Source organism: Balaenoptera physalus (genome assembly GCF_965194825.1).
Source record: "Balaenoptera physalus genome assembly, chromosome: 1".
In the NCBI taxonomy this organism is placed as follows: Eukaryota; Metazoa; Chordata; class Mammalia; order Artiodactyla; family Balaenopteridae; genus Balaenoptera; species Balaenoptera physalus.
Window position 1 is genome coordinate 39750511 of NC_138882.1, and position 25402 is coordinate 39775912.

Here is a 25402-nt window from a genome sequence, read left to right on the forward strand (position 1 = left end):
GTTTTATTGATCTTTGTTCTTGTTTTCTTTGTTTCTATTTCATTTATTTCTGCTTTGATCTTTATGATTTCTTTCCTTCTGGTAACTTTGGGTTTTGTTTGTTCTTCTTTCTCTAGTTACTTTAGGTGTAAGGTTAGATTGTTTATTTGAGATGTTTGTTGTTTCCTGAGGTAGGCTTGTATAGCTGTTAACTTCCTTCTTAGAACTGCTTTTGCTGCATCCCGTAGGTTTTGTATCATCATGTTTTCATTGTCATTTGTCTCTAGGTATTTTTTGATTTCCTCTTTGATTTCTTCAGTGATCTCTTGGTTAGTTAGTAATGTATTGTTTAGCCTCCATGTGTTTGTGTTTTTTACGTTTATTTCCCTGTAATTCGTTTCTAATCTCATAGCATTGTGGTTAGAAAAGATGCTTGATATGATTTCAGTTTTCTTAAATTTACTGAGGCTTGATTTGTGACCCAAGATGTGATCTATCCTGGAGGATGTTCTGTGCGCACTTGAGGAGAAAGTGTAATCTGGTCTTTCTGGATGGAAAGTCCTGTAAATATCAATTAAATCTCTCTGGTCTATTGTGTTATTTAAAGCTTCTGTTTCCTTATTTATTTTCATTTTGGATGATCTGTCCATTGGTGTAAGTGAGGTGTTAAAGTCCCCCACTATGATTGTGTTACTGTCAGTTTCCTCTTTTATAGCTGTTAGCAGTTGCCTTATGTATTGAGGTCCTCCTATGTTGGGTGCATATATATTTATAATTGTTATATCTTCTTCTTGGATTGATCCCTTGATCATTATATAGTGTCCTTCCTTGTCTCTTGTAACATTCTTTATTTTAAAGTCTATTTTATCTGATACGAGTACTGCTACTCCAGCTTTCTTTTGATTTCCATTTGCATGGAATATCTTTTTCCATCCCCTCACTTTCCATCTGTATGTGTCCTTAGGTCTGACGTGGGTCTCTTGTAGACAACATATATATGGGTCTTGTTTTTGTATCTATTCGGCAAGCCTGTGTCTTTTGGTTGGAGCATTTAATCCATTCACGTTTAAGGTAATTATCAATATGTATGTTCCTATGACCATTTTCTTTATTGTTTTGGGTTTGTTGCTGTAGGTCCTTTTCCTCTTTTGTGTTTCCCACTTAGAGAAGTTTCTTTAGCATTTGTTGTAGAGCTGGTTTGGTGGTGCTGAATTCTCTTAGCTTTTGCTTGTCTGTAAAGCTTTTGATTTCTCCATCGAATCTGAATGAGATCCTTGCCAGGTTGAGTAATCTTGGTTGTAGGTTCTTCCCTTTCATCACTTTAAGTATATCCTGCCACTCCCTTTTGGCTTGTAGAGTTTCTGCTGAGAAATCAGCTGTTAACCTTATGGGAGTTCCCTTGTATGTTATTTGTCGTTTTTCTCTTGCTGCTTTCAATAATTTTTCTTTGTCTTTAATTTTTGCCAATTTGATTACCATGTGTCTCGGCATGTTTCTCCTTGGATTTATCCTGTATGGGTCTCTCTGAGCCTCCTGCACTTGCGTGGCTATTTCCTTACCCATGTTAGGGAAGTTTTCGACTATAGTCTCTTCAGATATTTTCTCGGGTCCTTTCTCTCTCTCTTCTCCTTCTTGGACCCCTATAATTTGAATGTTGTTGCGTTTAATGTTGTCCCAGAGGTCTCTTAGGCTGTCTTCATTTCTTTTCATTCTTTTTTCTTTAGTCTGTTCCGCAGCCATGAATTCCACCATTCTGTCTTCCAGGTCACGTATCCGTTCTTCTGCCTCAGTTATTCTGCTATTGATTCCTTCTAGTGTAGTTTTCATTTCAGTTATTGTATTGTTCATCTCTGTTTGTTTGTTCTTTAATTCTTCTAGGTCTTTGTTAAACATTTCTTGCATCTTCTCAATCTTCTCCTCCATTCTTTTTCCGAGGTCCTGGATCATCTTCACTATCATTATTCTGAATTCTTTTTCTGGAAGGTGCCTATCTCCACTTCATTTAGTTGTTTTTCTGGGGTTTTATCTTGTTCCTTCATTTGGTACATAGCCCTCTGCCTTTTCATCTTGTCTCTGTTTCTGTGAATGTGGTTTTTGTTCCACAGGCTGCAGGATTGTAGTTCTTCTTGCTTCTGCTGTCTGCCTTCTGGTGGATGAGGCTATCTAAGAGGCTTGTGTAAGTTTCCTGTTGGGAGGGACTGGTGGTGCAGTAGAGCTGGCTGTTGCTCTGGTGGGCAGAGCTCAGTAAAACTTTAATCTGCTTGTCTGCTGATGGGTGGGGCTGGGTTCCCTCCCTGTTGGTTGTTTGGCCTGAGGCAACCCAACACTGGAGCTTACCTGGGCTCTTTGGTGGGGCTAATGGCAGACTCTGGGAGGTCTCACGCCAAGGAGTACTTCCCAGAACTTCTGATGCCAGTGTCCTTGTCCCCACGTTGAGCCACAGCCTTCCCGCGCTTCTGCAGGAGACCCTCCAACACTAGCAGGCAGGTCTGGTTCAGGCTCCGCTGGGGTCACTGCTCCTTCCCCTGTGTCCCGATGTGCACACTACTTTGTGTGTGCCCTCCAAGAGTGGAGTCTCTGTTTCCCTCAGTCCTGTCGAAGTCCTGCAATCAAATCCCACTAGCCTTTAAAGTTTGATTCTCTAGAAATTCCTCCTACTGTTGCTGGACCCCCAGGTTGGGAAGCGTGACTTGGGGCTCAGATCCTTCACTCCAGTGGGTGGACTTCTGTGGTATAAGTGTTCTGCAGTCTGTGAGTCACCCACCCAGCAGTTATGGGATTTGATTTTACTGTGATTGCATCCCTCCTACCGTCTCATTGTGGCTTCTCCTTTGTCTTTGGATGTGGGGTATCTTTTTTGGTGAGTTCCAGTGTTTTCCTATCGATGATTGTCCAGCAGGTAGTTGTGATTCTTGTGCTCTCACAAGAGGGAGTGAGAGCACGTCCTTCTACTCCAGCATCTTGGTTCAGGGCCTGCCCTGTGATTTGTCTGAGAGGGGCTGAGAAGCTAAGGGGAGGCCAAAATGATATATTTTTATTGGGTGAACTTTGGTAGCTTGTGCTTTTTGAGGAATTACGCCATTTAATCTGAGTTGTCAAATTTATGTATATAGAGTTTTTCTTAGTATGCCTTATTATCCTCATAATGTCTGTGGACTTTGTAGTGATATCCCCCTTTTTATTCCTGATTTTGGTAATTTGGGTCATCTTGTTCTTTATTTTTTGCTTGTTTTCTGGAAATTTGTGAGCGTATTGATTTTTACAGAGAACCAGCTTTTTGTTTCATGAGTTTTCTCTATTTTTCTCTTTTTGATTTCATTGATTTCTGCTCTTTATGTCTTTCTTCTTGCTTGCTCTGTGTTCATTTTGCTCCTCATTTTCTAGTTTCTTGTGGTGGTAGCTTAGAGTTTTGAGATTTTTACTCTAAGGTAACTGTTAAGTGTTTTGTATTTTCTTCAGCATTGCTTTAGGTATACATTTTGATAAATTGTCTTTTCATTTTTTAAAAAATGAATTAATTTTTGGCTGCGTTGGGTCTTCGTTGCTGCGTGGGGGATTTCTCTAGTTGTGGCGAGCGGGGTCTACTTTTTGTTTTGGTGCATGGGCTTCTCATTGCGGTGGCTTCTCTTTGTTGCAGAGCACGGGCTCTGGGTGTGAGACCTTCAGTAGTTGTGGCATGCAGGCTCAGTAGTTGCTCCACGGCATGTGGGATCTTCCCAGACTAAGGCTCGAACCTGTGTCCCCTGCATTGGCAGGTGGATTCTTAACAACTGCGCCATCTGGGAAGTCCCTGTCCTTTCATTTTTATTCAGTTATATTTATTTTTTATTTCCCTCAAGACTTCCTCTTTGACTCGTGTTATTTAGAAAAGTGTTTGGAGATTTTCCTATTATCTTTCTGATACTGATTTCTAGTTTGATTCCATTGTTGTCAGAGAATATACTCTGTATCATGAAATTCTTTTAAATTTGTTGGGATTTGTTTTATGGCCCAGGATATAGTCTATCTTAATGAATGTTCCATGGGTACTTGAAAAGAATGCGTATTCTGATGTTGAATGGCATGTTCTACAAATGTTGATTAGATCCTGCTGGTGGTTAGTGGTAAGTTTTTTTGTATCCTTAATGATTTTCTGTCTGGTAGTTTTATCAGTTGCTGAGAGAGAGGTGTTAAAGCCTCTAACTATAGTTGTGGATTTGTCTATTTTTATCTGTTCTATCAGTTTTTGCTTCATATGTTTTACAGCTCTGTTGTTTGGTGCATACACATTTAGGATTGTTATGTCTTCTTGATGGATTGACTGTTTTATCATAACTTTATGATCGTTTCTGATGCTGGCGATTTTCTTTCACTGAAATCTACTTTATCTGATATTAATATAGTCACTACTGCTTTCTTTTGATTAAGATTTGTAGGCCATATCCTTTCCTAACCTTTTATTTTCAACCTACCTATATCGTTATTTTGAAGTGAATTTCTTGTAGACGGCATAGAGTTGGATTGCTTCTTAAAAGTCCATTCTGCCAATCTCTGTCCTTTAATTGGTATATTTAATTTGATTGGGTTCAGATTCTTGAATCTTCAGGTTTATTCCTTTTGCAAATTTGGTAAATTTTTAGTTTTTATTTCTTTGAATATTTTTTCATCCCCACATTTTTCTCCTTTCTTTCTAGGATTCCAATGACACAAATGTTAGACCTTTTATAACCATGTTACAGGTCCCTGAGGCTCTGTTTATTTTTTTCAGCCTATTTTTTTTCTCTGTTATTCAGACTGTGTAATATTTGTTGACATATCTTTAGGCTCAGTGATTCTTTCCTCTGTCATCTACCTCTGCTATTAAGTCCATCCAATGAGTTATTTTATTTTATTTATTCCTCAAGTCCTGAGGTCCCTAGCCAGTCTGCCTTCTTCTTTCCATCTTTCAGAATCTTCTTATGTTTGTTTTATAATTACATCCAGGGCTTTTAGCTGTCCTTAGTGGGAGGGTTAGGGAGAAATGTGTGCACTGTATCTTGACTGGAACTAGAAGTCTCTGTGTTGAAGTATTTAAAATAAGTTCAGACATGATAAAAAAAAGATAAGTCATTTTCATAACAAATAAGTTTCTGCAGAGAGATCGTTGAGGCAATGCACTGTGGGGGAATGGTTGGTGGAGATGTGCCCGGAAGATGTGGTGAGCCTTGGATCTTGTTCTTGTTTGTCTCCATTCCTGGCCTTGGAGGTATCTCAGCTACTGTGATGGCTGACAAGTCTAAGGGATGCTTTGGGAGGGAAAGGTATGGAAAACCTCCCTTTTCCTGTGTGTTTCTCCTTTACTCTCATACTACTACCACACTTACAGTACTTCTGACACCAGCTGTGTGCATGGTTTCCCCACACCAAGCAGTTCTGCAAAACAGTTGGGTGTCCTACAGTTTAACTCAATTCTGACACTACCTGGAGATAGCATCAGATCCCACAGGTTAAGGGCTGAACGCCACAAGACTGCTCCCCCTACCTCCCTTAAGATGCCAACTGCAAGTCCAGTTTGTTACCTGTGTTTCTGACCAACTGGTTTTAAATTGGAGCTTCCCACCACCCCTTCCTCGGGTTCAATTAATTTGCTAGAGCAGCTCACAGAACTCAGGAAAATAGTTAACTTACTGTTTACTGGTTTATTATAAAAGGATATAATAAAGCATACAGATGATCATCCAAATGGAAGAAATGCATAGGGCAGGGTATGTGGGAAGGGGCATGGAGTTTTCATGCCCTCTCCAAGAGCATCACTCTCCCAGTACCTCTATGTGTTCACCAATCCGGAAGCTCTCTGAACCCTGTCCTTTTGGGATTTTTATGGAGGCTTCCTCATGTAGGCAGGATCGATTATTAACTTCATTTCTAGGCCTTCTCCCTTCTCTGGACAATGGGGAGTGGGGCTGAAAATTCCAAGCTTCTAATCCCGGCCTGGTCTTTCTGGTGACCAACCCGCATCCAGTAGCCCACTGAAAGTCACCTTATTAGAACAAAAGACACTGCTGTTACTCAGGAAATTCCAGGGGATTTAGAAGCTTTGTGTCAGGAACCAGGGTCAAAGACCAAATATTCAAACAAAAGGTGTTCCTAGTGCTCTTATCACAGGAAATTACAAGGTTTCAGAAGTTCTGTGCTAGGCACCATGGGCAGTCAACAATATACATTTTCTATTATTTCACAGGGAGGTCTCTCTTTGAGAGCTTGGGCAGCCAGCTAATGGGCGAAGGGGACAGATTGAAAAGATACATGGGAGAATCCTTCCACATACTCTGATTGCTCACTTTCCTGGTCTTTCATGCAGTGTGTAAAATTCAAGGAGAGAAATGGTATGTGGGATTATGAAAAGCTCCCCTCCTCCCCCCTGGATGGATGGCAAAAATGTCCGTTTTTCCTTTCTCTCTCGTATTATTCTTATCTTTCTTAATTGGCCTTCTGCCCTGGAGACCTTCAACATTTTGGGATTCCATCTGGAGTTGCAGTTTGCTAGTATTTGCCCACCACAGAGACGTTACATGTTAATGAGTTTTCTTGAATGTGTGAAGCCTTCCTAAGAAGAAAGCAAATTCTCTGAGCGTGAGAGCCATTTTAGGGGCCATGGCTTCCAAAGGACTGGGGATCATTTTTTTTCTCCATGTTACTGTGACTTAGTCTTTTTGGTGTTCTGGATGAGTGACACTAATGAGATGCATGATTCATTAGCATAGTTTGTAGCTGGGAAATCTTATGAGCTTGTATAACTTGCTGTCTAGCCATCCCATTCTATTACTTTTTTTTTTTTTTTTTTTTTTTGGTCATGACCCCTAACTTATTTAGCAGTTTTATTAATTGTTTATAGCTCATTTCTCCACATACCTTATAGAAAATATAGTTAGTGTTTTTCCAGTTTGAGAGATATAGAGACTATAATATAGTTTTTGTGCCTTTGATTTCATACCAGAATTTAATATTTCTTTAAAAAAATTGATTCTTTGTTAGCTTTAGGAAGAAAGAAAGGGAGAAATATGGAACTGACAAAGTATGGAGAGAGAATCTATATATGTCTGATCACGTATATTGCACATATCTTGAATAATCTGGAGCAACTTCTAGAAAGCAGGGAGGTAGAGGTATAGCCCGAGGATGTTACTGAGTTTGGGTTGGCAATTGGGTTGAAGAGATTCAAAGAATCCACCCACATTAATTAGGTCCCCTTGATGAATTCAGTCATTTTGAGAGGTTTTCTCTTTCCTTCTTGTGCAGAACACCTCCCACCCCCATTATACCCTGGACCTATTTGCAAGGCTTAGATCCTTAGGGCCAGTTAAGAGACTGGATGGTACATGTTAAACAGTACTGTTGTTACCGAGTCCAAGCTTGCTCTGCTTGCCACACGACAGGCCAATAAATCGGGAGACGAGGCGTTGAGGCAAGGAATAGCGACTTTATTCGGAAAGTCGGCAGACTGAGAAGATGGTGGACTAGGGTCCCCAAAAAACCATCTTACGGGGTCTGGATGACAGTTTCTTTTATAGAACAGAAGGGGAGGAGGTGAGGAAGTACAGTAAAAAGGCCATTTATCTTGTAAAATAGGATGGGATGTTCTGCAGCCATTCACAGGTGGGCAGGGTCAGAATGTCTCTCTGTGAGCTGAACAAAAACCTTTTAGTTTAACAGGCAGAGGGGCAGGGTTCCTTGTGGCAGGCCATTATGTACGCTTACAGCCATAGACAGTGATTATAATAACAAAAGCAGTGAAAAGCAAAGGTTAAAATAAAAGAAGCAGATCCAGCATGGAGTCAGAATTGGCTCTTCCCTTTTGCCCTGTTTGTGCTAGTCCTGTTGATGGTGTCCCCACCCTTGTGAGCATCTTCTTTACCTGGGCAGGATGGTAAAGACGTTTAAGCAGAGACTTGTTATTTACAGAAAAAAAAAGTTTTGTTAGTGAAAATATTTTATCTTTGAGGAAATGTTGGGGAAAGAGTGTTGTCTCTGGAAATTGTGAGCAGTAAAATAATTTAGTTCAAATTATTTTAGAAATAGCAAAGCATCTGTTGAAAGATAAAGAAAACTCTTCCAATAATTGCTAAATGAATCATTAGCCTGAGTTCATCCAGAGAGCAGTGCTGCTTCTGTGCAAAATCCCTGCAAATTAGTCATCTTTTTTTTCTTTCCCCTTTGGAGAATTATAGACCATTAAGGTGAGCTTGCTGCCTTTGAATGTGTAGGGAAACATTTCTGGATTCAAGTATCTTATAAAGGTTTTCTCTATTCATAGATAAGTTTTGCTCAGTGTGTTTGGGAATTAGGTATGGTCTCAAAGTAAATAATATGCACAAGTGCTGTTTAGGAAATAGATATGCAAAAGTGTTTAGTGTTTCTGTTGTATTGCTTTTTTTGTTGCAAAATGTTGGATATGAGGTAAGGAAAACAGTAAATATATACAGCTCTCCTTCTTTTCCCTATTCAAGGAGAAAATAGCTATGGTAATGAAAAATATAGACCAGTGGGTAAGGTAGATAATTTTCTATTTGGTTTTGAAATCCATAAATTGGTGCACTTATGAATGTGAAACACTCACTGCCTTCATTATCCAGTTCTAGAACACTCCTTGGAGTGATCTACCTGGTGTTTTTTTCTCCATTTATTTTTCTCCACCGAATAATGTTCTTCAAAGTGAATTATTTTCATAATGCTTCTATAATACAGCTAGAGCTGTACTGCAGTCAGAAGAAAAATCCTTTCCAAAGTATGTTGATCAAGGCTCCATTACAGACAACAGAATCCACCACAGTCAGTTTAAGCAGAAAGGACTTTATTGCAGGGATTTAAGGAGATTTCAGAATAGTCGAAAGGACTATAGGGATGGGCACTAAGTAAGGTTCCTGGAGCAATTCCCAGAGCCACCCTGTAAAACCGTGGCTGCTGCCCAGCCCCTGGCTGGAGAACGCAGTGCTATGGTGCACTAGCAAAAGCTGCCACACCAGGAAGCTACAGCACCTCTGGACTGACTGGACCCTGGAGCCTCCACCGTGGCTGCTGCAGAATAACAAGAGCCTCTGCCACCATCCTTTCAGAAGTCTCAAAGCCCATACATTTTTATGTTCGTTCTTTCACCTTCAAGTCTGCGTGTGTGTGTTTTTTCATCAGAAGCTAGGTCCAAAGGGAACATGCTAGCTACAGGGAATTCTGGGAAATGTAGTTTTTTGCCTTCTAACCTCTAATGTATAGGAAGTCAAGCTAGAAGTGGTCGGAGGAGTGTTGATTGAGGCAATTGGCAGTATCAGCCACGCAGAGCAGATATTTTATTTTGAGAAGAAGGTTAAGACGGTTGCTTTCCCAAGGCATTTTAGATGTTTCAGCTTTTCTGAATGCAGATGTTCCCCTTTTGTTAATCATGGATTCACTCCTTTCCAGTCCAGTTTCTAGAACCTGTCTGCTTTCCTTTCTTTTGACTGAGTTTGAGGGAATCTTGAGCAGGTCGCCTCTCTACCTCTATCTGTCTCCATATCTATGAGTATCTCTATCTGTTTCAGGATATACAGCTTGAAAACTCTCAGATTTATGTTTCTGGGGCTATCAGAATAAAATAGAGTGTGTTGTTTGTTTTTTTGTTTGTATATTTACTTAAACACACACATAGTACTTAATAAGTACTAGGCACTATTCCAAGTGTTTTCCATATTTTAATTTATTTAAGTCTTATAATTAAATCATGAAATAGACCCTCTATTATGACAGTACTCTATTTTGTCCATCTCTTTAGAGCAAGTAATTGATATAACCAGAGGGTGGGCCTTGAGTTGGTGAAGATAATCTGCAGAGCACATCATGCACTAGAAATATTCCATGAGTTTCTGTTCTCTAACTGTGATTATAAAGACATTCAAGGATAGGTGCCAGGTTCTCCACTTTTTGTGTCTCTTATTCCCTTTTCCCGGTAGACTGTGCTTACACTAGGTTCTTAAAAATGATTGGGGGGGGGCTTCCCTGGTGGCGCAGTGGTTGAGAGTCTGCCTGCCAATGCAGGGGACACGGATTCGTGCCATGGTCTGGGAAGATCCCACATGCCGGGGAGCAACTGGGCCCGTGAACCACAATTACTGAGCCTGCACGTCTGGAGCCTGTGCTCCGCAACAAGAGAGGCCGCGACAGTGAGAGGCCCGCGCACCGCGATGAAGAGTGGCCCCCGCTTGCCACAACTAGAGAAAGCCCTCGCACAGAAACGAAGACCCAACACAGCCATAAAAATAAATAAAATAAATAAATTTTAAAATGATTTGACCCATATGTCATTCAGTTTATTCAACAAGCGTTTATTGAGTGTCTAGTATGTGTTGGTTTCTTGGAGGATACAATGCTGAATGTACATGTAGTCCCTTTTGGGGCGGGGGGAGAGGTCACAGTTTAGTGGAGAGGCAGCTCAGTAACCTACAGTTAAAGTACAATGTGGTAAATTGCCATGATATGGGTAACCATCGTACATTGAGGGAGCATAGACAAGGAACAATCTGTCTGGACTCTAAATGGATAGATTAGGTAAAGCTTCCTGGGAGAGGGCTTGCCTGACCTGAGGCCTGAAAGATAGGTCATCATCCTGATATTTGAGGGACCGATTTCTCCAAGTAAAGGGAGCAAAGGGTGGGAAGTTTCGGCCATATGAACACAGCACATTCGGGTGGTCAGCACGGCCATGTTGCAGAACTGGGGAGAAAAGTTGGGTAGGATGATGAAGGCTGGGCAGAGCCAGATAGGAAGAGCTGAATGCATCTTGCTGAGAATGTTTCTCTGGTATGCTAAGGGGGAAACCTGAAGAATATTAAGTGAGAGAGTGACTTGATCAGGTGTGGTCTTAAAAATATTACTTTGGTGCTGTGAAGAGGGAACAGAATGGGGGGAACAAGACCAATTGTGCAGAGAATAATCCCCACCTTTGAAGTACGTCCAGCGCAGAGTACTGGGAGGAAAAAGATGTGCAGTAGCTCCGAGTTTTTCCTGGATAACCAAGGGTAATGGGTGTGCTGCGGCTGAGGCTTCTGTGGCCTTCGTAGAATCTGCTTCATCTGTAGATGTAGACTTCAGAGCTGATAGTAAATTACCTAAAAATGCCATCCATATGTGTAATAAGACAATGTTCCTGACCTACTCTCACTAGGAGATAAGTGGTGGGTCTAGGAGAAATGGTAATCCCTTAGAAGAGGGGCCTGCAAACCAGAGCCTTTGTACCAAATTTGGCCCTCCACCTGTTTTTGTGGGTACAGTTTTTTTGGAGCACAGCTGCTCCCATTTGTTTATGTCTTACTATGACTGCCTTTGGGCTACACCATCAGAGTTGAGTAGTTGCCACAGAGACTCTATAGCTCACAAAGCTGAAAATATTTACCATCCAGCCCTTTATTAAAGTTTGCTAGCCCTTGTTTCAGTGTGATTATTTTGATAGCAATAAGCAGGATGGATTTGGAGGGATGAGTTCAATTTTAGAGGCATTAACATTTTTTAACTTTAGACTTTGCACTTCACCAATCAATCCCTTTAGCTTTTATGATTACTTTAAACTCTAATTATATAAATGCCATTTGCAGCAACATGGATGGACCTAGAGGTTATCATACTATGTGAAGTAAGTCAGACAAAGACAAATATCATATGATATCATTTATATGTGGAATCTAAAATATGACACAAATGAACTTATCTCCAAGACAGAAACAGACTCACAGACATAAAGAACAGACTTGTGGTTGCCAGAGAGGTGGGAGGGATGGATGGACTGGGAGTTTCGGATTAGCAGATGCAAACTATTACGTATACAATGGATAAACAACAAGGTCTACTGTATAGCACAGGGAACTACATTCAATATCCTGTGATAATCCATAATGGGAAAGAATATGAAAACGAATGTATGTATATATAATACATATATGTATAACTGAGTCACTTTGCTGTACGGCAGAAATTAACATTGTAAATCAACTATACTTCAATAAAATAAATTTTAAAACATTCTAATTACGTAAAGGAGGACTGACCAGCCTGAGGTCACATAAGGGTAGGTGACAGAACTGAGACTCAAGCCTGGGTCTCCTGAACGTGAGCACAAGTCCAGTCTCTGCCACACACAGCAGACCACTGGCTCCATCAGCCACTTCGAGAATAAGGTCACTTTCCCTGCATTGTGATAGATGCAAATTCGAGGTGAGAATAGTATCTCTGGGAAACAGGCCTTCCTCTGAGGCCATCCATTACAATCACTTTCCTCTGTGTTCTTGGTGTCCTTTACTAGGAGGGATGTTAAAGCCCACGATCTCCTCATTAGTGATGTTAATTCCCTCTGTTAACTCTGTGGGAATCAACACCCTTGCTCCCTTCAAGGCCCCGGAAGAGTGTAGAAATGAAGGTCAGATTTAACTCTATTGAGTCAATGGAAGTAGCTGAACATTCCAGTTAGGCTGCAGCTCTTCCTGAACCCTGAGGAATTGAATTTTACAATTCTAAGGTCCTGAACCCTCCTTCTGGTGGGTACTGAGCCAAGACTGTCTGCACCCGGGAGATTTCTATCACGTTCTTTCAGTTCCTGATCGCGTTTATGGATGGTAATAAATTTGCTGGTCAGAGCAGATTTCATCATTAAGTAAATAGCCATTTTAGCCTTTGTATCGATCTTAACAAAAAAATAATTCTTTCATACAAACCGAAAGAATTATTGAATTTAAAAAATTCAGATGCAAAATCCTGCAGACTGACAGGATTAACTTTTCAGGGAGCACTTTATGTAATAAGATATATCCCAAAGCCAGTTTTTACCCCGTTATTTCCAGCAACTGCTGACGTTTGCCCCCAGGATGAAATTGGAATGTTAAAACAGCAGATTCCTCAAGTGTCTGCCCGAGGAGGTAAGCAGGCTCAGAGCAGGAAGAGGCCTTGTTGAAAGAGCTGAGTTCTCTGTGATGCTAGTAAAACTCCCTGTGGGCAGAGGGTTAGTTTTTTTGGCCTTAAAAACTCAAACTTGGAATGTAAAATGGTGTAGCCACTGTGGAAAACAGTTTGCACGTTGCTCAAAACATTACACATAGAATCATGATATGACCCAACAGTACTACTCCTAGGTATAGACCTAAAAGAATTGAAAATGGGTATTTTAACAAACACTTGTACACAGATATTTATAGCATTAGTCACAGTAGACAAAAGGGGGAAACAGCTGAAATATCCATTAATGGATGAATAGATAAACAAAATGTGGTATATCCCTATAATGGGATGTGATTCAGCCATAACAAAGAACGGCGTACTCGTACGTGTTACAATGTGGATCAACCTTAGCAACATTATGCTGAGTAAAAGAAGCCAAGTCACACATCGCAAGACTCCATTTATATGAAATACCCAGCGTAGCTAAATCCATAGAGATAGAAAGCAGGTTCATGATTGTCAGAGCCTGGGGGAGGAGGGTGGAATGGGGAGTGACCAATTAATGGATACAGAGCTTCCTTTTGGGGTGACGGAAATGTTTGGAACTAGATAGAGGTGGTGGTTACACAACACTGGAAGTGTAGATGCCACTGAGTTGAATTTAATGTGATTAATTCTATGCTATGTGACTTTACCTTAAACCAACAGCAGCAAAACAACAAATCCCCCCAACTCAAGCTTTTTCAGAATCCCTAAGTTGTGGAGTTTCAGTTCTGTTAAATCCTGGCAAATAATCTTCTAATAATATTTGAGTTAAAGTTTCAGCTACTGGTAAGAGCAGTGATCTACTGGAAAGTAGGCAAGGTCTTGGGAGAGTCTGGGTTAAAAAACTGGTGGTGGACTTGGTGTAACTGATTTTATCTGTGGGATGACTTTCTCAGCCTCCCTTGGGGTGTCTTGGTAGGTGGCTTGGGGTTGTACTTGGTACCGGGTGCTTTAACAACATTTGAGTCCAGTGGCCTGGCCATATTAGCCATGGGATTGTTATCTTCAGCCAGTGTTAATTCAACATGGTCTGAGGAATGCAGGAAAAAAGCAGAGATGGAGAGTTTTGGCCATCCCCCTGTGATAACACTGCAGGACTCCAGCTAAGGGGCCAGGAGTGAGGGTGCTGTCATCTGGTGAGCTTCAGGGCTGATGGGAATTCATGGCTAGAATAAGGAAAAATTTACTCAGTGGTGAGTTGGCAACATAAGATCTTCACTTGCCAGGAGTTTTTTCTTTTAACTTTCTGCCCTTGAAGTACTAGATGATTTTGAAAGAGATTTGAACCACCAGATATGAGTACACATGTTTAAAAAAAAAAAAAAGGTCATTTGGCAACATTAGGAAATCATTTAAAATTCAAAATACTAAAAAGTAAACCTTTAGCACACCCATGTTCATAACAGCATTATTCACAACAGCCAAGAAGTGGAAGCAACCCAAATGTCCATTGACAGATGAATGGATAAATAAAATGTGGGGTATCCATACAGTGGTGGAATATTATTCAGCTTCAAAAAGGAGGGAATTCTGCAGTATGCTGCAGCATGGATGAACCTTGAGGACATTGTGTCAAGTGGAACAAGCCAGACACAAAAGGACAAATGCTGTATGATTCCACTTACATGAGGTACCCAGAGTAGTCAAATGCATAGAGACAGAAGTAGAATGGTGGTTGTCAGGGGTGAGGGTGAGGTATGAACGGGGAGTTACCGTCTAATGGGTACAGAATTTCAGTTTTACAAAACAAAGAGTTCTGGAGGTGGATGGTGGTGATGGTTGTATCACAGCGTGAATGTACTTAATGCCACTAAGCTGCACACTTAAAAATGGTTAAGATGGTAAATTGTATGTTACATATATTTTACTACATGAGGCACAGACTTTGCAGCCTGAGGACCTGGGGTTTTAAAGTCAAGCTCTGGCATATATTAGCTGTGGGACCTTGGATGTGATATTTAACCTTTCTGAGGATAGTTTTCTTTTTCTTATCTTGCTATAGGCAGAATCATAGCACATAGTCAGTCTGTATGCTGTAGTTTCTTCCCAATCTGGGGAAGAGGCTGGATGACTGGGGAACTTTCTGGAACAGAGCAGGCTGACAGTGTGGATGTGGAACTTGGAGGCCTGGGTTGGTGCCATGGGAGTGTGAGGGGGGATCTCTCCCCTCTACCCTCCGAATCATGGGCACTCAGTCAGGACGCTGTTTGTAGGCAGGTTACTAGCTGTTCTCTTAGTACTTCTTTCCTTTAGTATTTTTTCCTTTAGGAAAAAAATAACTTTTTTTCCACCCTTTGAAAGCAATCTGCCCTTCATCTTACGTACAGGAAGGCTCAGGGCCAGATAGTTAAGTGACTCGTCCAAGTTTACACAGGGGGAGAAATGTGATGAGAACTTAGGTCACCTGATTTCACTTCCCCACCATTTTAAAGGCCTACTGATTGTTGGGTAATCATGATAGAAATTTGTGGTTAAGTCAAGGTTTTTGCTCTCAGGAACTTACTATTTTTTCCCTCTAGAGAGAAAATACATGAAATAGCCAGAATGAAAAGTGCTATAATAAATATGCTATAGTAAAATGTGCTATCATAAAAGTGCTAGAATTGAGTTGTGAATTGACAGAGAAAGGGATGCAGTGAGGTCCACCTGGAAGGGTGGAGAAGGCTTCACACCGGAGCTGACATGTCTGTGGATACGGGGCATTAAGGAGGCATCCCCGGGGTTGGAAACGGTTTGGTCGGATAGTGGGGTGTGTGTATGTGTCTGGGAGTGGTGGGGGAATCCAGGTAGAGCGTCAGCACAAGTAGAAACATCTTGGAAAAGGGCTTCTTCCTCTTTGGTATCAGACAGGACTGGGTTTGAAACCCAGCTCTGCCGCCTCTAGTTTTGTCTGCTCTGACCTCCAGTTAACTCATCTGTAACATGGATTAAAAAAAGGGAAAGGTCTCAATTGTATCTCTAGTATATGTAGATGAATGACACCACTGTTACCTGTCTTGCTTTACAGTGGTTTCCAGAGTCCGGGGTGTTAGTGTTGGTACCCTGACCTCCTCCAGGGTGAGGAATTCTACATTTCCCCCCACCCCGGCCCCGTACCTAGTGTAGAACTCTGCTCTCTATGGGACAAGAGGCCCAGATCCTTTTCCTTGTTAAGAGTAGGAGAAACAATGTTTCACCAGGAAGTTAGAGTCACTATTTAAGAGACCCAGAATCATCATGTCCTTAGAGTTCTCTGTTCTTGCCTCATTGCACACTGAAAGCCTCAGAATGAATAACCATGCTTAACTCACTCAGTTTATTAAATTCTCACATCTCGGCGCTCAGAGCTTTCCATGGTGAGCAGGATGATGGTCGCTCTGTTTGTGAATATTAGGTGGTCAGCTTTAGTGTGTCCCTGCCCGGGAATGGCGTGGGGTGGCGTGAGCTGTTAAGGGTTCTCTGGGCTTATGAACAATGTAGGGAATCATGATGGATGATGTCAATCTCTACTACTTGAAATGCGGTCCCCAGGCCAGCAGCATGGCATCCCCTGAGAGCTTTGATGAAAGACATAATCCCAGGCCCTATCTCAGACTTCTTGGATCAGAATCTGCATTTTAGCAAAATCTGTAGGTGATTTGTGTGTCCACTGAGGTTTGAGAAGCGCTGATGTAGAAGATTGGATGTGAGTCTTGGAGTTCAGCCTCGCCTTTCTCCACGGGGGAGCCTTCCTGGTTCTGTCCAGCTAGAATTTATCCCCGGTTTATATTTGACTTCCTTACAGAACCAAAGAAGAGGCTTCTAATTGACTAAGAATTACAGGATCGAGAAAGGAAATGGGGAGGGAACAGAACATGAAAAAGTTGTTCTTGATTTGAGACTTTAAGATTTACCTTGAGGGCTTCCCTGGTGGCGCAGTGGTTGAGAATCTGCCTGCCAATGCAGGGGACACGGGTTCGAGCCCTGGTCTGGGAAGATCCCACATGACACGGAGCAGCTAGGCCCGTGAGCCACAACTACTGAGCCTGCGCGTCTGGAGCCTGTGCTCCACAAGAGAGGCCACGATAGTGAGAGGCCCGCGCACCGCGATGAACAGTGGTCCCCACTTGCCACAACTGGAGAAAGCCCTCACACAGAAACGAAGACCCAACACAGCCAAGAATGAATAAATAAATAAATAAATAAATAAATGTACTATTAAAAAAAAAAAAAGATTTACCTTGAAATGAGTGAGCTCAGGGTCTATAAGGCTTTTGCTTATGAAATCAGGCAAGTCAACATTTTTCTTCCCCAAATCAGTAACTGCTACTTATTGGCCATCTTCTATTCATTAATTCAGCTTTTCTGTCTGGTTATTTCCTTTAGGTAAATATTTTAAATGGAGAAGAATAAACATAAGAAGAATGTTTTTATTTCCTTTAAATGGCCCTTTACTGAAATAATTAGTGATGAGAGACTGTGTAGTTTTGTTGATGGGATTTTAAAAAAAAATTTATTTATTTAACTTATTTATATTTGGCTGCGTTGAGTCTTCATTGCTGTGCGCGGGCTTTCTCTAGTTGCGGCGGGCAGGGACTCCGCTTCGTTGAGGTGCACGGGCTTCTCATTGCGGTGGCTTCTCTTGTTGCAGAGCACAGGCTCTAGGTGCGTGGGCTTCAGTAGTTGTGGCACGTGGGCTCAGTAGTTGTGGCTCATGGGGTCTAGAGCGCAGGCTCAGTAGTTGTGGCGCACAGGCTTAGTTGCTCCGCGGCATGTGGGATCTTCCCGGACCAGGGCTCGAACCTGTGTCCCCTGCATTGGCAGGCAGATTCTTAACCACTGCGCCACCAGGGAAGCCCTGTTGATGGGATTTTACCAGCACAGGGTTTTCAGTAGTTCTGGGCCTTAGGATGAAGCATAAAGATTTTTTTGGTTTCTTGAATGTTATGAGATATTATTTCATTTTTCCCCCCTAGAAATTAAACTTGGAAAAGTTTTGAAACATAGGTATAAGTCTGAGGTGATGAATTCTAATGTAATTTTGAATGTTCAATAACATTATTTATATTTAAAAAGCTAAAATGTTGGGATTTTTATTTTGAAGGGGGTAAAAAAATTCAATCTTGGTTTTTAGTGTCTGCATCCATGTTACAAAGTGGCATTTTACTAGCATGGCCTCATCACATGACCTTTGCGCCTTTAATCAGCTGAGTGACTCTCCACTAATTTGACATTTTTAAGATGGGGAAGTGAGCTCTGGAACAGGGATGAAGCCAGGTTAACGATTTGAGCTCTCTGCTCTGCTGCTGCCTGGGTGTGCAGCGTGGGCACGTCCTGGGCTCTGATGTAGTCAGTCTTTAAATGGAAGGAATTGGACCAGATCTATGATTTTCATGGGATGGGGACTCGATGAGCAGGTTGTGTGTGTTTCAGGATCTTGGTTGTGGGGAAAACGTGTTGTTTGAGAAGCACAGTACTGCTGTCTTTCTTTATTTGGAAAACAGAAAAACTTTTTTTTTTTTTAACAAGAGGCAACATGTAAAGCATGATACAATCTTAGCTGGCTAATACAGGATGGAAAGCACATGGGACTAGCAGTTAGTGGCAAGTAACAATTTTTAGTGAGTACTGTGTGCCGGGTACTGTTTTAAAATTTTGATATGCATGTATTTTCAGTTAAACCTCACAAATTCCTAGAAAATCAGTCCTGTTATCATATGAGCAGACAGCAGAAAGGTGAAGTATCTCACTCAAGGTCATCACAGCCAGTATGTAGGTAGATCTGGGATCCAAACCCAAGATGAATCGGCAGCCTTAGCTGCTACATTTGCTACCTCTACATCCATAGTCTGATATGAATCAAGATCACTTCAATCTATATTTTACCTTCTGAAAAAAAGAGTTTTGTAATATGTGTAACTTGTATGAAATTGCCCCTCAATCCTCAGGTGCAAAAAAAAAAAAGAAAAAAATAATAGAAAAAAATCCTATTTTCCTTTAAACCCAATTAAAAATTTGACTCAAAGTTTCACTTGTAGAGACTGATGAGATGTTCAGTATCGATAGATCAATAGTCAGCGGGGGATTCCTTTGTCCCCCACACGATTTGGCTAGAAAATTCTGAGGGCCTCAAATCTGCACTCCATCCTGGTGGTGCCGAGATGCTCATGGGCCAAGCCCGCATTATCCGTTTGAGAGTGGCCAATCACTGTGCTTATTCCCTCCATGCTCAGCTTGGCTGCCATGATCTCCCCAGGGCTCCTGAGGCCGAAGCTTTTAGGTGTGAGCCCCCAGGTGTCCACGGGTCCAATCTTGCCAGAGGTTTTCACCTGCCCCTGTCAGGGAGCCATATAGACACAGAGCCTGGTACAGACGCAGACAAAGGGCACTGATGGACATAGCTTCCCAAGGTGAAGGGAAGTATATCTTTCATTCTTTCCTTGTAATCTTATAGGGAATTAGTTAATTTCTCTATCAAATTATCCTCCTGCCTGTAAGTGACAGCAAGATTTAACATGACTGACCTTACACGATTTTATTAGTGTCCAGTGTACATTTCTCTTGCTGGTGAAAGCATCTAGGTGATGAAACTGAGATATGCTAAGTTGTTATTTGTACTATCTATGTGATGCTGGGTAAATGAACTGAATTCTTTAAGTCTCTGTTTCATATTTTATAATGTGGGGTCAATAATAGTTTCTATCCCATAGAGGGTCCAGAGGTTGGGGGATCAGCTTTAACAAAGACACTCAATGGGGGAATGGCAATGAAACCAGCTAAGCTGGAGGGGAGGGTATAAGTAGGTGCGGTGTGTGGTGGGGTAGATGCTGGAAATGTTGTGTCAATGCCGTTTTATAGCATTTGGACTCACATTGGCCTTCTTCTTGCAATTGTTTTATTAACTGGTGTTTGTGTTCTGCCTCAAACACGTACCAAGATCCCTCTGATGAACTGCTGTTTTGGCCAATTTAGGACCCAACTGACTTTGAGTGGAGCTTCTGGATGGAGTGGGGCAAGCAGCGGCTGGTGTGGCTTCTCCTTGGCCACATGGGTGTGTCTCAAGTAGCCAACCTGCTTGCAAGGAAGGTACGGTTATGTGCATCATTTCCGTTTAAGCTTCTTTCTCCTTTGCTTTTTGTGAAGAAAGAGACCTGAGCTAGGAAATCAGGAGACATGGATATTAAGCCTTGGAAGACTGGAAAAGATGAGAAAGAATTGTTACTGGTCAATAAGATAGATTATCAGATAAAAAGATAAAAATAAAAGATAAAGATAAGATAAATTGTTAATGATGTTGATAAGATAAAAATTTCATACATGCTTATCCTGTGCTTACTTCCTCCAACTCGTTTTTCAAACCAATGAATATGAAGGTTTTAGAGTAAAACTAACTTCAGATGGTATTCTTTAAGACCATTCTTAATCACATGATCTTATAAAAACCACCTGTTGAGAATCTATGTGATTTCAGTTCAGAAGAAAGAGAATGATTTCATTAAGAAGTGGGAATGATTTTCACGTCAAGTAATTTATGCTACAGTAGCTGTTGTAGATCAGAATCCTAGTATTTTGCTCTTTCCTTGGCCTGGTTTCGAGAACAAGAGATTCTTCCAAGCAGATGTTAGAAAAGTGCTTTTGCAAGAGGTGGGATTGAGAACCTCTTTATATTGTAGCTAATACGGGGCCTGAGATAGTGCCAGGAGGATCTTTCTCTAGTGTAGGGGCCAGGCTTTGTCCAGCATCCTCTCATATATGCATATTGCCTCTGTGGTTTCCTAATCTAAAAAAAAAATGAGTCTGTGCTTGGAAATCTACCCAGTAAAAACAAAGCACAGCCAAAAATGGACTTGGAAGTCAACCCAGGAGAAATGTTTGATTCTTAGAGGTTCACGGAGGTGAAGAAACAAGGTACAGAAGAAGCAGGAGCCTCTGGGCTCGAGAGACCTGGACGTGAACTGAGAAAGCAGTGCCATGTGCTTAGAGATGTCACCGGACTTGGGCTACTTTTCAGCTCTTTCCTAAAAATCGGTACTTTCTGGGCCTGCTTCTCATCCTGGAATACAGAAAATCCCAGTAGCACACCAACTTTCTTTGTTTTAAATATGATAATGATTACTTTTTTGTAGTCAAGTGGTTTCCATCTTCTAAAGTAGCAAAAGATTAAAAATTTTAGATGATGTCAGATCTGAATATATTTTAAAATTTCATACAACTTTCTTTTTTTCAGTTTTATTGAGATATAATTGACATATGGCACTGTGTAAGTTAGGTATACAGCATAATGACTTAACATACACATATTGTGAAATGATTACCACAGTAAGCTTAGTTAATATCCACTGTCTAATATAGATACAAAGAAAAAATGAGAAAAAAGAAAAGAATGTGTTTTCCTTGTCATGAGAACTTTTAGGATCTATTCTATTCTCTTAGCGGCTTTCAAATATACCATACAGCAGTGTTAACCATAGTCATCATGTTGTACATTATATTCTTAGTACTTATTTTTCTTATAACTGGAAGTTTGTACCTTTTGATCACCTTCTTTCAATTTTATATAACCTTCTGAGCAAACCTAATAATAAGTAATCCATTTTTTTTGTATTCCTAAACTAGTTATGAATATATCCACCTCAGCCTTCATTAATGTGTTTCTTTTCTTCCACAAATTTGTTTGGTATGTGCTAAGACATCAGTCTTTCTAGAAATTTAACATTTTTGTTTCTAACACAAAGCTTCTCTGCCCCTAGGTAAATGACTTACTGCCCCTAGGTCTTAGTTTTCCCATCTGTAAAATAAATAGCTTAATACTTGTGTTTTCTGTCTCTGTGGGGGGGAAGATGAACTATTTTGAGGAGTATCTGTGAAATTCAGCCAGTCTCACTACTGCTGCTGTGGGAAAGGGTCAGCTGTCATGGAGTGGAAGAGTGCTGGGTGATGGATTAGTTCCTGGGCTTTCTCACTTGTTAGCTTTCTGACCTTAGAAAGGCTTTTCACCACTGAATCTTAATTTATCATTTTCTGTAAAGTAGGGTTGATGAGATAGTATTATTCTTTTTCTTTTCCTCCTTTTAAAACATGGTGGGCTTCTCACTATTCACAATAGCCAAAACATGGAAGCAACCTAAATGTCCATCGACAGATGAATGGATAAAGAAGATGTGGCACATATATACTGTGGAATACTACTCAGCCATAAAAAAAAGAAATAATGTCATTTGCAGCAACATGAATGGACCTAGAGATTATCATACTAAGTGAAGTAGGTCAGAAAGACAAATACCATATGCTATCACTTATATGTGGAATCTAAAATATGACACAAATGAACTTATCTATGAAACAGAAACAGACTCACAGACATAGAGAACAGACTTGTGGTTCCAAGGGGGAGAGGGGTGGGGGAGGGATGGATTGGGAGTTTGGGATTAGCAGATGCAAACTATTATATGTAGAATGGATAAACAACAAAGTTCTAACTATATTCAGTATCCTGTGATAAACCATAATGGAAAAGAATATGAAAAATAATGTATATATATGTATAACTGAATCAATTTGCTGTACAGCAGGAATTAACACAACATTATAAATCAACTGTACTTCAGTAAAATAAATTTTAAAAATATGGTGGGCTTCATTTGTTAGAAATTTCACTAAAAAGTAAGGATGAAACATGGAAAAGGTAGGACAAAGAGAAAGCACCAAAGAAATGGCAGAAATAAATGCAAATATATCAGTAGTCACAATCAGTGTGAATGGACCCAATCCACCCCCCAACCCCAGAAAAGGATTGTCAGACTGGATAAAAGTAAAACAGAAAAAAAGGAAAATAAACAAAGAAGTAAAACAGCATCCACAGGGGTGCTTCCTAGCAAGATATACTTAAAATGGAAAGACGCAAGGACACAGAGTGTTTGAAAGTGAAAGGATGGAAAAAGGTGTTCCAGCAAATATAAGACTCGTCTTTGTCCCGTCCACCTAGATACTAGTGCAGTTTCATTAACAGCTGGCAAAGAACATTATTTGTGACAAAGAGGGTTCTTGTTTAATGATAAAAAGTTCATTTCATTAGGAAGATACTATAATTCTAAGTTTGTTTATTTTGCTTCCAAATATAGGAAGCAAAAGTTGATCAATACCATAAAGATAAATAGATATATCTGTGATTTTAGGGAGAGATTTTAACATAATTTTATCACTAATTGGTATATCAGATAGAAGAAAACAAATAATACAATTAATAAGCTTGATATACGAAACATAAATGGGGACTTTCCTGGCGGTCCAGTGGCTGGGACTCCACGCTCCCAAAGTGGGGGGCCTGGGTTCGATCCCTGGTCAGGGAACTAGATGCCACATGCCTCAACTAAGACCTGGCACAGCCAAATAAATAAATTAATTAATTAAAAGGTAGTTTATAAGCGGGCTATAAAGGATCTTAAATACTATAGTTTGGGAAGCAGGAATCCACTGAAGGTTTAAAAAAAAAAAAAATGAAACGTAAATGATTACATCTAACAACTGGAGAATTCACATCCTCTTAAAGAACACAGAATATTTATAAAAACTGACCACATCTTAACCATAAAGTGATTTTCAATGAATTTCAAAGGCTGTGTTTTAAATAGGTTACCTTCTCTAATCCCAGTGTAATTAAGTTGTAAACCAGTAACACGATGACCTGAAAACTCTAATTCATTTAGAAATTAAAAAAGAAAGCAAACTTTAAAATAACAATAGGTAAAAAAGAGATCATACTGGAAATTAGCAAATAGTTAGAAATGAATGAAAAATATATTACATATCAATACTTGTAGGGTGCTAGTTGGATAATTTTAAGTTTATGTAAGTGCATAACGTTACATGCTCCTATTAAAAGAAAAGCTGAAAGTTAATGAGCTAAGCATACAACTTAAGAAATTAGGAAAGAACAGAAAAAAGCAACAAAAAAGAAAAAGGAAGGAAAGAACAAAAATAAGAGTAGACATTAATGAAACAATCAGCGGCAAGATTGGTCAAGAAAAAACTGCACAAATAACCAATATTAGCTGTGGACAAGAGGATGAAAAAATATAGTAAGAGGATATTTTGCACAACTTTATGACAATAATTTTGAAAACTTTGGCAAAGCAGACATTTCTAGAAAATATAACTTACCAAAACTGACTCATGAAGAAATAGAAAGACTGCATAGTACTATAACCATGAAAAGAAGTTGAATAAGTAGTTAAAAATCTATTTGTAAAGAAAACAATAGTCTAACACACCACTTCTTCCAAACATTCAAAGCACAAATTATTTAAATCTTTTCCAGGCTTTTTCAGAAAATAGAAAAAGAGGAAACATTCATTTTATGAAGAAGAGAGCATAAAATTAATACCAAAATCAGAGTATGTGCCCTACCAGATACTATGACTTAATAAAGATATAATAATTAGGACATTGTTGTATTGGCACCAGGATAGATAAATAGACCAATGTAACAGAATAGAGTTTAGAAAATACTTGTACATAGATGGAAACTTGATTTTGACAGATGTGGCATTTCAGATCTGCATGGAAAAGATAAACTGTTCAATAAACAGTGCTGACACAATTGTTTAGTCATATTAAAAAGAAATGAATACTTAACCTCATACCATTCATAACCATTTTCAAGGTGAATTAAGTCCTTAAAATAGGATTTCCATGGTGGCGCAGTGGTTAAGAATCCGCCTGCCAGTGCAGGGGACAGAGGTTCGATCCCTGGTCCAAGAAGATCCCACATGAAGCAGAGCAGCGAAGCCCGAGAGTCACAACTACTGAGCTTTTGTGCCACAACTACTGAAGCCCGTGCGCCTAGAGCCCACGCTTCGTAACAAGAGAAGCCCACGCACCACAGCGAAGAGTTGCCCCCACTCGCCACAGCTAGAGAAATCCTGCGCGCAGCAATGAAGACCCAATGCAGCCAGAAAAAAAAAAGGACTTAAAAAAAAAAAAGAGTATGAAATTTTTCGAAAGCATGATGTAGGAGGAGAATACTTCTTGACGGTAGGGTAGAGAAAGATTTCTTAATTAAGACACAAAAAGTATAACTTGTAGAGGAAAAAATTGATAAGTTTAACCACATTAAAACCAAGAACTTATCAATGTATAATAATCAGTGTATACATCTTTGTATGTATCCAGAAACACAGTGAAGAAAGTGAAAAGGCAAGTCACTAATTGAGAAGTTATTTGCAACCTGACAGAGGTTTGGTATTTGGAATATATAAAGAAATTTCAAAAGGAAAAAACAAGTCACCCGATAGAAAAAGGGCTCAATATGGGAAAAGGAATTTGCAGAAGAGGAAACACAAATGTGTTCAACTTTATTAGTAGTCAAGAAAGTGTACCTTAAAACTACAAGATACCATTTCATACTTTCAGTTTGGCAAAGATAAAAAAACAAAAATCCCCTGATGATATCAAGTACTGGCCACCTGAACTCATACAGAGAGGTTGTGAGTATGTGTTGGTATGGCTTCTT

At 40.1% G+C, this 25402-nt stretch overlaps 1 protein-coding gene across 12 annotated transcripts in view; it reads left to right on the top strand.

Moving 5' to 3' along the window:
* HHAT (hedgehog acyltransferase) overlaps positions 1 to 25402 on the top strand; it is a 516536-nt gene that overhangs the window by 52775 nt on the left and 438359 nt on the right. For 11 of the 12 annotated variants that reach the window (XM_082464282.1, XM_082464276.1, XM_082464277.1 and 8 more), the window contains exon 4: positions 19864 to 19977. The exons of the other annotated variant lie outside the window; for it this stretch is intronic. In XM_082464282.1, coding sequence (XP_082320408.1) covers positions 19864 to 19977 — 114 coding nt within the window. The remainder of the gene's footprint in view (positions 1 to 19863; positions 19978 to 25402) is intronic. 12 annotated transcript variants of the gene reach the window in all.